A 15,425-nucleotide genomic window follows, 5' to 3' on the forward strand; every position below is an offset into this window, starting at 1 on the left:
GCAGTGCTGTTCCAGCCAGCCCGCCCCGCTCCACGGATTCCCAGCTGCATTCCCAGCTGGAAAGTCCTCGTGTTAAAAAAAATTGTCCTATAACAATCCGATCAAGCATCACCTTAGAACCTGGTTCATTTCATTCACTCCTACAGCGAGGCTGTGCCAGAGACATTAACTTCTGGCGGATCCCTTCCAGTTTCGGAGCTGATCTTATGCATGGCTACTCTATACCTGTTTGTTCTTGTGCCAGCCTTCTGTCAGCTCCAACAGCTCTTCCGCCTCGCCGCCGTTCCCCCACTTTGATGTCCTCAGGGGGCGAGCACATCCCTGTCATTCCTCACATTAAATCAGCCAAACTCCCTCATTTCGTGGGCTCTCCTGCTCCGCTTCAGGCCGCCCCGCGGCTTGCCCCCATCCGTGCCGGCAGCGCAGCCCTTCCCTCAGGACGGGCACAGGGGAGCGGCCCCTCCCCGCCCGCCCTTGCGCTCCACAGGTGCGCCCGCAGCTGCGTGTGCGTAAATCACAGCGGGGCGAAAGCGAGCGCTCCCCGGTTAAAAACAAACCAAAACAAATCAAACAACGCGGCAAACCTGGGCACCGCGCGGGCTTCCCGGCCCCTGCCCCGCTCCGCAGCCCCGTCCCGTGGCGGCCGGGCAGGGCTGGGCCGGGCCGGGCCAGGGGAGGAGCGGCAGGAGACGGAAGTGAAAACAAGAGCGGGGGGACGGAGCTGCCGCCTCGCAGACGCGCTGCGGTGTCCTCGCCTCTCCGCGCTGTGCCGCACCGCCGGGTGAGTGCCGGGGCGGCAGAAAGCGAACAGAAAGTAACCAGGGCGGGAATTAGGCAAAAAGCCGGTCGGCCGGGCGCGGTTTGTAAAGCTCCTCGGTGCTTATTTTCGTTTCATTTAGCTTTTGTGAGCAGGGCGCGCAGCTTGCCGTGGTGGCGGAGCGCCCGGCCGGGGTGCCGGGGTGCGGCGGGGGCGCGGCCGGGCCCGGCCCCGGGGCAGCGCCTCGGGGAGCCCGGGCTGCGGGACACCTGCGGGGCTCCTCGCTCTCAGCCGAGCGCTGCCGTGCCCGTAGGGCTGCTCCGTAGGGCACAGGGCTCCGGTGTGCTCCGCTCCCCGGGCTTTGGGGCACCCGCGGGGCTGCCACACGCCGGCTGCCCCTGGAGCGGCTGGGGCTGTGGGAGCGCTGGAGGCGAGACCGAGCGCTCCTGCGGGGAGTTCTGGTCCCCAGCCTGCGCTGGCCGTGCGGCTCCTCGTCCCAGGCAGGTGGGCAGAGCAGGTGTGTGGGGTGTACGGGGGCTTGTGCTCCAGCTTCCTTCGGCACGGCCGCCCCGGGGCAGCAGGGCCCCGCTGGGTGCGGCGGGACCGGCGGCTCCGCGCCCTGGCCGGCAGCGGTGCGGGCCGGCGTCCGGCCGCGGATTTGAAATTCCCCCTTCCAGACGCCGGTCCACCGAGCGTTTGATCGTCTGAAGGAAAGTTGCACAATTTCACCCTTAGGTGGTTTGTTTGCACAATGCTCCGTACGTGAAGTGAGGTTGGTGGCTCGCGGTGTTTCCATTTGGCTGGCACATTTTAAGAAATTTGTTAAATAAATTTGGAGCGGGTCTTCTTTGTTTGCTGTTCCTTCTTAGTGTATCTGTCAGGTTAGAGATACAGATATACCAGAATTAAGGGGGTGAGGAAGGAAAGATGAGTGATGCTGAGTGTGATGCACGGTATTTCAGCACGCAGTTTCTTCCCTCCTATTTCTAGTTGCTACAAATGAAAAAGAATGCTATCAGTTCCTAACAGAATTAATTCTTTTTCCTGGGTCTGTAGCTGTAAATAGTTGATGCTCAGTTAAAAAAAAAAGAAAAAGAAAAAGCGACACAGGTGCTTTAGTTTCAATTGCCAGGTAAAGCCTGCTCACCTGTGTGAAACAAATGCACTGTATGCTGGTCAGTCGATGTGGCTTGCTTTTCTGCAGTCTCATAATTTACAGTAACCTGTCACTGCAGAGGATTTCATTTATCGGGAATGAACCGAATGTGTATTTTTATGCAGAAGGAAATCTGTGACTAATTCAGATCCTCTTTTTGAAAGAATTCTGTGCGCAGGGTAATTAAACAGCTTAGTTCTCACTTTAGTGGTGAGCAAACCTCGTAAGAATCCTAGCTCGAACTTGGCGGGGACTTTTCTTCCTCTTTAGCCACAGGCGAGCTCAATCTTGTGCGCTTCCCCTTCTGTTCATTGGTGCTTGTCGAGGTTTTTAAGGGAGGGTCGAGTCAGAGCCTGGGGTCAGAGCTGCCCCTTTGCTGGGTGCCAGCGGGCAATGGTGGGTTGGGAATGGCCCAATTACTCAGGCACCTCTGGTTCAAGCTCCAAATTCTGCTTCCTAATATATATATGTATATATATCGTGCTGTCTAATGCCAGTAGCCCTGCTCTGGTTACCTGAGTGGCCATCGGTGTGAATAAAACTTCACTGATTTAGAAAAAAGTCTGAGTGGATCTCTGCTGCTTTGGGAGGTGAACCCAAAAACGTGTGTTGTGGATGACTCTTGGGGAGTGACATCCTTGCGTCCATGGGGGCTGTGCGGCTGCCCTGCCCTCAAGCTCCTTGTGGGTGGGCTGCATTTGGAAAAATCCACCGCCTCTGAGAAACTAACGTGGCCCCCTGCAGCGCACGAACAGCTAAAACCGGGCTTTTCAGAGTTTGGTGGGGTTTGCAGCCGCCTGCTGCTGCTCGGCCGAAGGTCCACCTTAAATGTCCCTATATGAGTATGGAATCTGGCTGTGCCCCGGTGTAGTCTTACACCAGCCTGCCCTGGTGTGCTCCTGCCGGGCTTCAACTATACAAAAATAGACGGCATCCGCTACCTAAGATGTCATTGTAACATTACTTATCTGAGGTGGAACTGAAGCCCTTATCTTTGACGCTGAACAGCACTTAAATATCTCAGTTGCCTTTTAAAGGTAATTTGTTAGCCGCGTTTGTGGAGAGGGAGATGCTTGGGTGTTGCTTCCTCAGCATTAAATTGTGACTGTGGATATTCTGCTTTAGTTCATGGCTTTCGTTTTGAGGGTTGGTTTTAATACCTGTCTCATCTGTGACTTTGTTCTGCCACTATGAAGCTGTGCTATAAAAATAAGAAAGTCACAGGCACTTTATTTTCCTCTGACTAACTGCAAAGTTGTGATGCTTTTGGCATTGTTGTGTTTAGAAATAAGCTTTGAGCTGATGACAGGGCAGCATATGATACTAATTTTGTTAGAAATGAATGTGCTAGTAGTGCTAATGTCTTCCATACTTCGGTTTAAGGGGTGCTATCAATTCATGCTTGTCTCAATATTGACTTTTTTTAAGCTGAGCTTTAATGATGAATGGTTTTACCACCCCTGCCCCACACAGGGTTTTGTTAGTGAAAAGTAGTTGTCAAACATTTTGGCAGCGGCAGTTCTCCAAGTTCTGTTTCTTCCTAAATTGTGGAGGGAAACAACATATGGGGAATAAAAGCACAAGTCATGACAAACCTGGTGTGGAGTTTTTGGCTGTTTTGGGGGGAGGGGAATACAGCCAACGAAAGAAGGTTTTCAGACTTGCAGACAGTGCCTTTTGTTTTTATAATCTTTAAATTAAATCTCTAATCCTCTTCTGCAGGCATCAGTTCTTTGGATTTGGTCCGTGAATACTAAACATCATGAGCAACTACAGCGTGTCTTTGGTTGGGCCGGCTCCCTGGGGTTTCAGGCTTCAAGGGGGCAAAGATTTCAATGTGCCTCTGTCTATCTCTCGAGTAAGTGCATTTGATTCTTTTCCTGCATGTGGGTATCTGTTATGCTGTGGCCAACACACAACCTTCAGACAAAGCCATTAATTATAGACACTGGGGCTCAGCTTGCCCTGTGGCTTGGAGGGCTCTTGGGGGTCGGGGAGGGAGGGATAGAAAGGGGAAAATAAATCTTTATTGTATAAAGGCTCCAAGAAAATTAGCTTAGGAAGGACTTGTTCATTTGAAATGGTTGTTTTATCTGCATTTGTTTATTCAAATAACGAAAGGAATTACCCTCGAATTCCCTTCCCTGTTCCCATAAAGAAAATAGAGATGCAGAGGTTGAAAGCTGACAGGAAACAAGCAATTTACTTTGCTGGGCTGAGCCTGTGCATTTCAAATGAGAAACAGTGGGGAAAAATCACTCGTGTTACACTTGTTTATTCAGCAGCCCTTAGCTGCTTGAGGATCTTGTGATGTCTGTTGTTACAAATCCTACTATTTGTAATAAAATGGTACTTAATGACAGTAGTTGTAAATAACAGTTCATCAATATGTGCCTGAGTGAATATGCCAGTTTCTCATGAGTGTTTTATAGAGTATGTGCTCTGAACTGGTATTCAAAGGATTTGAGGAACTAAGTAAAAACAAATATGATCTTTGTACCCAGCACTGTCTAACTAGTTTCCTACTTTAAAACTGTGTTTTCAGGAAGGCTTGTCTTTCAGTGTGGGCTGTGTTTCATAGCCTTTTGCAGATGGCTGAAGCACTTTGCACATAAGATACAGGGACAAACTTTGCAGTATTGAATTTCTAGGATCTCTGGAAATCTGTGGGTGAAGGGACTGGCTTTTTTGATGGCTCTGCACACTGACACCTTTAAATCTGATTAACCAGGTGGAATAATTTCTATACAAATGGCCCCTCCTCTGTCAACAGCTCTCTTCTCCCTTCTGCATTTTTGTGGAGTTTAGTGACAAAGATGAATTATTTTTTACACCTGTTGGGATGGCAGAATTGATACTGCACTGGGAGATGGAGCAGGTTTCTATTTGGGTTTATGCATCATGGTGATATTTTTAGCTAATCTTAACTAGTGTTTCAAACCCTTCCAGTTCCTTTAGTCTTGGCTTATCTTATCCATTGGTGGATTATGCTGGTGAAATTAAAGTACAGTTTGGCCTCTGAAAAATTCTTTTTATATGGCTAAAATAGACTGGAGATCTGTAGAAATGCCTGTGTACTGATTCAGACAGTTAATATCTGAGACAAGAAGGGGCTGAAAAGCAGTTTATTCCTGCATGGCAGGGACTTCAAAGGTGAACTGTAATTCATTTTCTTGTTCAGTAGCTGGTTACTTGTACACTAGTGAGAAATTTAAACTGGGGATGTGGATGGCACTCTACTGATTTGATGGTACAAGGGCTTTCATGACAAGGATTTGCAAAGGCACAGGAGCTTGCCTACGCAGGGTCCTTGTGCGTGATACTGACGAGCAGTTAAGCACTATAGGCAGTCAGCCATGCAAAACAGCCAGCTTCAGGAAAGGGTAATGCTTTTTTTTTGTACAGGCCTGTGTTATCCTGGAGATCTAGAGTGCAGTCCTGCTGTAAGCAGGGTTTGCATCTAAAAGAGGAAACATATGTTGGAATTAGCCTAGACTACATCTTTATTGCAGGAATCAAATTCGCTGTCGCACGGAGTAGCCTGGAGGAATTGGCCTCAAGAGCTACCTATAAAAGCCTCAGTTATGGGATTCCCTAATGACAAATGTCAGTGCCCACAAGAGCAGAACATAATGAAAGATGGGGTCTGGTGTGGTTTTGGAGCTTTAATTTGTGCATGGGTGGGGAAGCACAGTCTCCACTTCACCTCAGCACCGCTCCTGTGCTGTATCTTCCTACTTGCAGTTAAAACTATGCAAGTATTGAAGTATTAGACTACCTGGTACCTTTTTTTTAAAAAAAATTTTTAATTCCCCCCCACACTCCTTTGGATAAAAAAAAAAAAAAGCTTAGTTCTGGTATGCCAATCCAGCTTTGGCCCGATAGTTTTTACTGGAAGAATTCAACACCCGTGTTCCTGGTATGCTAGAACACTGTGTACAATTCACCCCCCCAAGCTGTTCTTTTCCTGATGTAGCATAAATTCCTTCCTGTATCTGAAGGCTGCTAATTAAATTATTTTAGCAAAACAGTAATGAGACAGCATAATTATGTTCCTTGGCAAGGAGGACTCTTCGGTTTTGTTTTGTTTTTAATTTGTCCTCTAGATGCTGAAGATGAATGCTGGGCTGCTGAGGGCTAATTTTCTGATTTAGTTTAAACTCCTTGAAATTAGGTTTAAATAAAGTGTAGTTATGAAACACAGAGAATACACTGGTTTCTAAAGATGTTTATCTGAAAAGTTAATCTCTTCACTAATGATTTGAACAAATTAAGATCTCACAGTTCCTCAAAGGAAGTTTTTAGTAAGTCACTTGAGTTTGAACAGGATACAGTTTAAATGGGCGTATTCCGTGCTGCCTCTATAGGGTACAATGAGCCTGTTTTGTGTCCTTCAGTTGAAATTCTTATGGTCAGCTAAAGTTAACATTAGTTCAGGAGTGGCATTTGATTTTTCGTAAATTAGTGTATTGCAGACTGGTCAGAACTTCATAACCAATATCAACAGTTATTGCAGGGTAATGTCAGTCACTTTATATAACTGAGTGCTGTAAAGTTGCTATGTTTAATTATACAGCTGTACACATTTCATGGGAAGCAATAAATGTGATGGTTATTACATATAGCAGTGTAAGTATATACTGTATAAGCACATAGTTATGTGTACGTACATGACATGTATACGTGTCCATATAACACAAATGCATGTGGCACTTGTTTTGTGAGCTTGTATCTGGCTGGACTTCAACAGGGTGGCTTTTCCCAGTCCTCCTCCCTGCCTGGTGAAGCCCTGCAGAGTGCCATTGCCCAGGTCAGGAATTTAACACTGGGAAGCTGATGCGGGGCAGTGCGGTGGTGGGAGTGGGATGGGCGGTATGGTTCCCATGAAGCAAGGGCCCGTGGGAAGGAAGCTGCTCTCAGGGTAATAAGGGATAAAGGGTGGGTTGAGGTTTATTAACAGCCAAGTGTTAAAGTGGCTCAGGCTGCCACATGTAAGTGTGCTGTAGGGCTTCCAGACAGTGAATTCTGAGGTGGCATTTGTGTAACGAGAGATTGCAAACTGTGAGCAGCTAGCCTGCAGTGACGAATACAGAAATTACTAGAGTCCAGGTGTGCAAACTTAGATAATTCTGAGTTGCTGTTCTTAATGTTTGGTCATGGTGGTTTATGTGAATTAAAGAAACAACTGTTGTCCTTATTCCTTCAAGACCTATACTATGATGCAAAAATAAAAAAAAAGGAAAGCTAGAGGAGATGAGAACAAGATTTTTTTATGCAAGAGTTTATTCTCATTCAATAGAAGGAACAAATGCCGTTTTGGAAATAAAGTACTCCAGTAGATTGCTAGGTAGGATTCATGAAGTGGTTCTCAGGCATGCTAAATTCTATATTAGCAGAATTTGGGATTAATCATATGTACAACATCTATGTTATTTAAGTGCAACACAGTAGCTTTTAAAACTATCTATGCTTCTTTTGACTTTGAATTAATATTATATTTGCTTTACTTTTTGGCGAGTTGATTAGTTCCCCATGCTTCTTTAACAAAGCCAGAATAATCTCAGTAAGCATGACTAACATTAGAACAGTCAAAACTGCTGTCCTCTGCAGATTGAAATAAATGGTGTTGATGATGTATTCATTATTTTGGGATGACCTGTGAGTGGCTTGGATACTTGTTCCAAATGTGTGCTTGATATGTTAGTAGCTTATCAGAATTTTTGTGATGTAGTCTCTAAAAGGTACTTCTCTCTGTTTTATGGCAATATTTATGACTAATAAACAAGGAAATGTTCAAGCAAAACTATAGTTTGAAGATTAGTGTCATCTGTATGCAATATATACCCTCCCACCTAATGCAAATACATCAGATGTTTTCTTATATTTAAGTTACTTCCTTGTTGAATTCTGGTGACAAGTTTAGCTATTGTTTTTCAGAAGATGTTTTGCTGTTTGTTTTTCTCTTGCTGTAGGAACTAAATGGAATACAGTCATGTTGAAATACTTGACCTGACTGACAGCTCTGTTTTTCTACTGCAGCTTCTTTCCGTGTGTTTCCCACACTGCCAGCTTCTTTCTGCTTCACTGATCACTTTTCTTCCTCAAAATACCCAAAACAAACAAACACCACTCCTGCTTCAGAAATAACCACTTGGTTTTGCAGTTTTCTCAATTTTCATTATTTCAGCTGTTTCAAGGATGTTTTTGAAGTTGCAAGCTTATAGTTGACAGAAGACTCATGATAATAAGTCTGTTGTAAAGAAGTACACTCAAGGAGTAGGTGGGAGAGCAGCCCACCTTGGGATGAAGTAGGGAATGTGCAAGTACAGCATGTCAGCTGTTCCGTTTTCATCCCATGAGCATCCTGATGTTCTTTAGGCTGGTATTGGGAGGTCATTAATATGTGTGAAAATAGTGAGAAGACAGTAGAGGAAAATGATGTCTTGAGTGGACCTGGAGCATGTCAGCTTTGACTGACTAGAGTCTGGCTGAGCCCTTGTGTTTGTGTGAATTACTTTGTTAAGCTGTAAGTGTAATTTCCAATAAAATCAAGTTTTGTGTAAGTATGAAATAACTTATTTTAATGAAGGGCTGGGGAAATAGTCTTTCAAGCAGGTATGTGAATAGGAGAGAAACACTAGAACTGCTGGCCTGGCCAGTGATAATTGTGTCAGTAACTTTATGCTTCATCCTGGAAGCTGCTGAGAGCTCCTAAGTAAACCCTAGCTGGCAGCTGCTGGCATTGGTGTGCTGGGTTGATTTGTTACTGAGTTGTGATGGTTTGCACAAAATGCAGCTGAAGATGCGTTCCACTGCTGCAGCTGAGGTGGATTGGGAACTGGCTGAATGGCAGAGCTCAGGGTTGTGATCAATGGCACAGAGTCTAATTAGAGGCCTGCAGCCAGCTGTGTTCGCCAAGAGTCAATTCTGGGTCCAGTCCTGTTCAACTTATTCATGAGTGACCTGGATGAAGGAATAGAGTGTCCCCTCAGCAAGTTTGCTGATGGTAAAAAACTGGGAATAGTGGCTGATGCACCAGTAGACGGTGCTGCTATTCAGCAAAATCTGATCAGGCTGGAGCGTTGGGCAGAGAGGAACATAATTCTGTTCAGCAGAATACTAATACAGGGTCCTGCACCTGGGGAAGAACGACCCTGTGCACCAGCACAGGCTGGGGACTGATCTGCTGGAGAGCAGCTCTGCCAAGAAGGACCTGGAGGTCCTGGAGGACAGCAAACTTTGTGAGCCAGCAGCGTGTCTTGGTGGCCAAGACCAGCAGTATCCTGGGATGCGTTAGGAAGAGCAGTGTGATTGTGCTGCTGTACTGAGACCTGGTGAGGCTGCATCTGGAGTGCTGTGCCCAGTTCTGGGCTCCTCAGTACAAGGAAGACAAGTAAATGTTGGGGGGGTCCAACAAAGGTCTGTGAAGATGACTAGGGGACCAGAGCATCTCTGTTTTGACGGAAGTCCAAGGGAGTTGAACCTGGAGATGACATAGCCTGTGCCCAGGACAAGGGACAACAGACACAAACTGAAACACAGGAAGCTCCATCTCAACATGAGGAAAAACAACTTTATTTCAAGGGTGGCAGAGCACTAGAACAGGCTGGTGAGACAGGCTGTGGAGTGTCCTTCTCTGGAAATACTCAAAATCCACCTGGACACAATCCTGTGCTAGTTGTCACAAGTTAGCCTGCTTTAGCAGCAGAGTTGAACCAGATGCTCTCCAGACATCCCTTCTAATCCCAACCTTTCTGTAATTCTGTAACTTCCTGGCACAGGTCAGAGATGCTGTCAGACATCACAGCCTGTACCTGCTGATGCTGCTGTTGGGGTAGCAAATGCTGTATTTTACAGGAGCTATCAGTGCTTATGAAATGAATGGGATTTACCAAGATACCAAGCAAGAAGTGTTATTCTGTTCTGTTTAATTTTGTTTACAAGATGTGGTTTACTGAAAAATATACTGACAATGACAAATGAGCTACCAGTGCCAAAGTCTACATCCTCTGTGCACTGCATCCTGAAGGAGCAGAGGTTTTCCTTTGGATAATTAAAAGTTCCCAGCTGCACAAGTGGTTTAATATGAGCAAGTGTTCTGAAAGTCCTAAGAGTGCTAGAGAGTTAGTGTAGTTGCGAGCAATAGTCTTTGGAGAGCTCCTCAGTTTAACCTAAAGATGGAAAGAAAGGTCTGTTGGTACAGATGTAATTTGCCGGCTGCCTCTTGTCTCACTATGGTTTAACATCTTTGTGCTGAAAACTGGGGAGAGGGCGGTTTCCTCTGACCATTTGTTTTCCTTCCCTTGTCTATTCTGCTGTGTGGTTTAAAGAATGACAGAGCAGCACTGGTGTGTGGGCTTGGGAAGCAGGGAGGGCGTGGGGGAGAAGAGGTGTAAGAAGAGTGTCTGCATCTCGTTCTGTTCATGACCTTATTGGTTGGACAGCTTCTTCAGACTGAGTAGGAAGCTAATTTTTAAAAAAACCAGTTCCTCTGCTGATGTCATTCCACCAAAGGTGGAGCTGGCTGTACTGGGAGAAAAACGAACCAAAGAGTTTGTAGCTGAGGAATGTCTGATGTTGTGTGTGAGCACATTCTTTTTACATTAAAAAATGCTGGTTCTTCTTTTTTCCCTTATAAGTGACAGTTTAGTTACGTATGAGGAATATAAGCTAAATATTTCATGATGGAAAAACTAAAGTATTTGTTTGCAGTGTCTACTTCTCAAAGACAGATGTAGTGAAAAAATAAACTCTGATTAGATGTTCAGAGCAGATGCAAAATTGGCAGTCCTTCCAGAGGCCAAAAGACAGGAGCATTTCTTGAATAGTAACTGCAAAATATTAGGCATGTTTTCTTTGCAAGTATCTCGCCCTGGAGGCCTGACAGCTTCTGTCGACTTCCCCACCATTCGGAGATGCTATTTTTAGTGTAACTGTTTTTCTCATTATTCATTGGCCGATGGCTATCAAAAGGCATTGTGAGAAGAGACATGGTGTTGAAAGGTTTGTTTGTTTGGCTTTGGTATGGAGCCAGGAGATAACATTGTTAGCTTTTTTTTCTTTTAATTATTATTTGTTTTGACTTTTTAAGAATAGATTTCATATGTTACCAATATAAGGGAAAGTGTGAGAGAAAACTGTTTCTCATATGCCTAAGGCAGTGGAAATATGGGAAAGGTGATATTCTTGCTGCCAGTGGTCATAAAAAATGAAAATTGAGGCTGAGGTTAGTTTGAACAAATATGAGGAATAGAATCATTGAATCATTTAGGTTGGAAAAGTCCTATAAGATTGTTGAGTCTATCCACTAACTCAGCAGTGCCAACTCCACCACTAAACCATGTCCTGAAGTGCCACATCTACACATCTTTTAAATGTCTCCAGGGATGGTGACTCAACCACTTTCTTGGGCAGCCTGTTCCAATATTTAATGACCCCTTTGGTGAAGAATTTTCTATATATTTGATGTAAACTCTGACAAACTCACCTTCCGTGGCACAACTCGAGGCTGTTTCCTCTCGTCCTTCTTATTTGTTGGTAGAAGCTGACCCTCACCTTACTACAGCCTCCTTTCAGGTAGCTGTAGAGAGCAATAAGGTCCCCTTGAGCTTCCTTTCCTCCAGGTTAAACACTACTGGCTCCCCCCGCTGCTTCCCACGAGATTTGTGCTCCAGACCCTTCATCAGCTCCCTTGCCCTTTTCTGGGCACTCTCTGGCACTTCAGTATCTTTCTTATAATGAGGGGCCCAAAACTGGACACAGGATTCAAGGTGTGGCCCCACCAGTCATGAGTGCAATCCCTTCCTTGGTCCTGCTGGCCACGCTGTTCTTGACACAAGCCAGGATGCCATTAGCCTTCTTGGCACACACTGGCTCATGTTCAGCTGCTGCCAACCAGCACCCCCAGGTGCTTTTCCACCAGGCCATTCTCCAGCCACTCTGCCCCAGGCCTGTTGCACTTCATGGGGTTGTTGTGACCCAGGTGCAGGAATGTTTCCTTGTTGTACCTCATGCAGTTGGACTCAGCCCATTGTTGTGTTGAGTTCGTTTGCTTCTACAGGTGGCTGTTATGAGAATAGAGGCAGGAGGGACGGAGACCACTGCTAAGGCCAGTGTTCCATGAGTTTAAATGGCTCAAGTCTTCAGGGCAGTGAAAATATGACAGAAGTACCTCTTCAGGTTTGCTTGCTATGTGGGGTCCTCAAGCTGAATTTGCAGCGAGAGGTACTCTGTTTTCTTAGAAGAGCATATATGGGTTCCTTCCCTCTTCCCATTTATTTGCTTCTTTCATTGCTCACCTTTCAACACTGTCAGTTACTTGAATGGTGTCCCACACACAGTAGCTTTTCATCTTTTGTCACTTCAAGATACCAGTGCAGTTTTGTATAGCTGCTTGGGTATGCTGTCCCGAGTAGAGAGGTAGCATGGGGACATGCAATAAGTTGATGATCTTATCATGATACACACCTTTAAAGCAGATTAATAAGCACTGCGCCAAAAACTGTACTTTATGCTAAAACTACTGAGTAAGTAGCCACAGAGAATTGTAGACCAGAAAATTTCAAGTGGAATAGTCCATAATATTTTGCCACTATGGATTAGTATTACAGTTTTTTTTCTCATTTTGAGTTACTTTTTTATTTGAAACTTCAGCTTAAACAGTTAAGCTTAGTAGATGTAGGAGATAGTTGAAAGTATTTGAACGAATGAACTCTTGCAACTGCTGTCAGCTGTGCCTGTAGCAAAGCCCTAAAGTAAAATGTAATGCCTTGTGTGAAGTCCCATAGGCTAAAAAGTAGATCTTGCCAGGTCTCTAGTAGTCCTGTTGGAAAGGTCAAATGGTTTGCATGTTAACTGGATATGAAAGAAGTTTGACTTATCCTGGGCTATATTAAGGAATGATCTAACTCCGTATCTAGTTTTTTCCCTGACAAGTAATAGAACAATGTGAAGTACTTGCCCTGGGAAGGAAAGAGAAAATTTTATTTTGTGCTAATTATTTCATAGTTCTTTTGAAGACCTGACTAGTGATTTAGATGCTAAGCCTGGATTAACATAGAATGCATCAATTTCAGGAGGGTAAGATTCCCTGTTTAGTTAGCTTTTGTATTTGAATGAATGTAATTGGATTATGTTTACTTATTCTTGCACCCAAAGTTTATTCAGGTTGTGGAGAAAATTATCCAAGTGTGGTGCTGTATTGGTAGCAATATAATTTGAGATTTTTTAAAAGAAATTCTGTAGTTCCAAGGCAAAATGCTGCAAATATAAAAAATGCACACACAAAGGTGTATTTTTGTTATTAACAAGATTGTATCACTATGGTGGAAACTTTAGCTATAGAACATTTTGTTCAGAAACCTTGAAAAACAAAAGCAGCTTTGCTGTGCAAAAGCTCCCTCTGCCAAGCAGAGCAGCTCAATCTCAAAGTTCATAGAAGTGCATCTACTATTAAAGATTTTTCTATTTAATGTGCATCTTACACATGACAAGCTAGGTGTAGTTTTGAGTCCAGTGTTTTGTACCTCTTCTCTTTGTGGTTCCAGACTTCACATTATATTGTGGAAGACTTGGGTTGACAGGTTCATGGGATTGTTTGTCTACAGTTTGCATGTGTATCTGAGCAATACCTTCTGTGCTGTTCTGATTTTCTTTACCTAATGCCTTTAAAAGGAGGGACAAAAGCAAACAAAAAGTCAAGGGAGATTTACAAACCACAGAGCTTGTGAGAGTAGGGTTGCTTTTATTAGACCGATAGGGAAATGGAAGCCTTGTAAAGCTTTAAACATTAAAGACCTCTTGATAAATTCATAGAATCACAGAATAGGTCAGATTGGAAAGGACTACAGTGTGTCAGCTGGTCCAACCTCCCTGCTCAGGCAGCATCATCCCAGAGCACATGGCACAGGATTGTGTCCAGACAGTTCTTGGATATCTCCAGTGAGGGATATGCTGCAGCCTCTCTGGGCAACCTGTTCCAGTGCTTGGTCACCTGCACAGCCGAGTTCTTCCTCACATTCACATGAAACTTCCTGTGCATCAGTTTCTGACATTGGTGAGGTCCTCTCGTGGTCATCTCTGCTTGAGGCTGAACAGGCCCAGCTCCCTCAGCCTTTCCTGGTTTGAGAGATGCTCCAGGCCCTTGATCATCTTTGTCACTCTCCACTGGACCTGCTCCAGGAGCTCCATGTCTCGCTTGTCCTGAGGAGCCCAGAATCAGATACAGCACTCCAGATGTACCTCATCAGGACTGAGTAGAGGGGCAGGATCACTCCCCTCGACCTGCTGTCCATGCTCTTCCTATTGCAGCTCAGGATCCACTTGACCCTCTTGGTTCCCAGGGCACACTACTGGCTCACAGACATGTTGGTGTCCACCTTGACCCCCAGGTCCTTCTCCACAGAACTGCTCTGAAGCAGGTCAGCCCCCAGTCTGTGATGGTGGCTGGGGTTGTTCTTTCCCAGGTTCAGGACCCTGCAATAGCCTTTGTTGAATTTCAGACAGTTCTTCTGTTGGCTTTCTGCAGCTGCTCATCAAATCACAGTGTTTTGAATCTAGGCCAAATGAGAGTGTTCTTTGCCCAGCATCTAAGGTAGTATGCTAGCAATTGTTTAGAAATGAAAAGGCAACCCCCAAAATATAGATTCAGTATATATTTAACCCTTGGGGGATGGTGCACTAGTTCTTCACAGAGGACTGATTGTTGGAGTCATGACTTGACCAAATGTAACGCAAATAGTCATCAGGGGCCACAAACAGCCTTGCAAAGGAAGCAGTAATGGTTGGAGAGCCTTGCATCCTACCTGGCTGAGTTCCTGTCTTCTTTAAATCTTTTTTTTAATGCTGAGAGGTGTGAGGAAGGCACCCTTCCCCAAATATTGGCACTCTCAAAAGTGGGAATAAGCATGTGTAGTACCAAATAGTCCTCTTGGATGTGAATTCGCCCCCACCCTGTCAGTGCTATTCACTGGCTGAAGAAGGCTGGTGGAAGAAAACCTGTGCTTTCTTTTTTGTGACGGAGCTTAAAGCCAACTCCACAGATGAAGTTCGTCCTCCATCAGTGCCCTAAGCAGGGATAGTAGGAGAGACTGGTGCAGCAGAGGTTCTCTCAGCCCAGCAGGCTTAACCACAGGAACTGGGTCTGCTGGCACAGTGGTGGCAGGTACCTGGGGACAGGCTAGAAGTGCTGAAGGCAGACTTGCTAGGACATGTCTGTCAGTGTACTAAGCTGTGAAAACTGCCACTGAATGCTTATTAAATAACAACTTCTGTCAGCTATGAATACATTCTCTTCTCTCCACTTTCCAGCTGTCACATTTTGGCAGCTGGCTAGAATCAAAAGTCACTGTAGCTGGGGCTTACATGAATCTCCTTTGAGAGCATAATTTGTAAATTAAATTAGTTTGGCATTGTGCAAATCAATTGTAATCCTGTATATACTAAGAACCCAGGCCTTGGCACTGGAAAAACACTCAATGAAAAGTGCAATTGTGGGCATATAAGTTGTTACCA

At 45.0% G+C, this 15,425-nt stretch overlaps 1 protein-coding gene across 6 annotated transcripts in view; it reads left to right on the forward strand.

Annotated features, from left to right (window-relative positions):
- The first annotated feature begins 582 nt into the window (after positions 1–582).
- The window catches only part of PDLIM5 (PDZ and LIM domain 5), a 126,274-nt gene continuing 111,431 nt past the window's right edge, over positions 583–15,425 (forward strand). Inside the window, exons 1-2 of one of the 6 annotated variants that reach the window (XM_064416986.1) lie at positions 583–781; positions 3,636–3,771. In XM_064416986.1, the coding sequence (XP_064273056.1) occupies positions 3,676–3,771 (96 nt within the window). In that variant the 5' untranslated portion in view covers positions 583–781; positions 3,636–3,675. Of the gene's footprint in view, positions 782–2,794; positions 2,951–3,635; positions 3,772–15,425 lie in introns of those variants that run through there. The other 5 variants (XM_064416987.1, XM_064416984.1, XM_064416982.1 and 2 more) reach the window with 5 other exon arrangements.

This window comes from Passer domesticus, chromosome 4 (assembly GCF_036417665.1).
Source record: "Passer domesticus isolate bPasDom1 chromosome 4, bPasDom1.hap1, whole genome shotgun sequence".
Lineage (NCBI taxonomy): Eukaryota > Metazoa > Chordata > Aves > Passeriformes > Passeridae > Passer > Passer domesticus.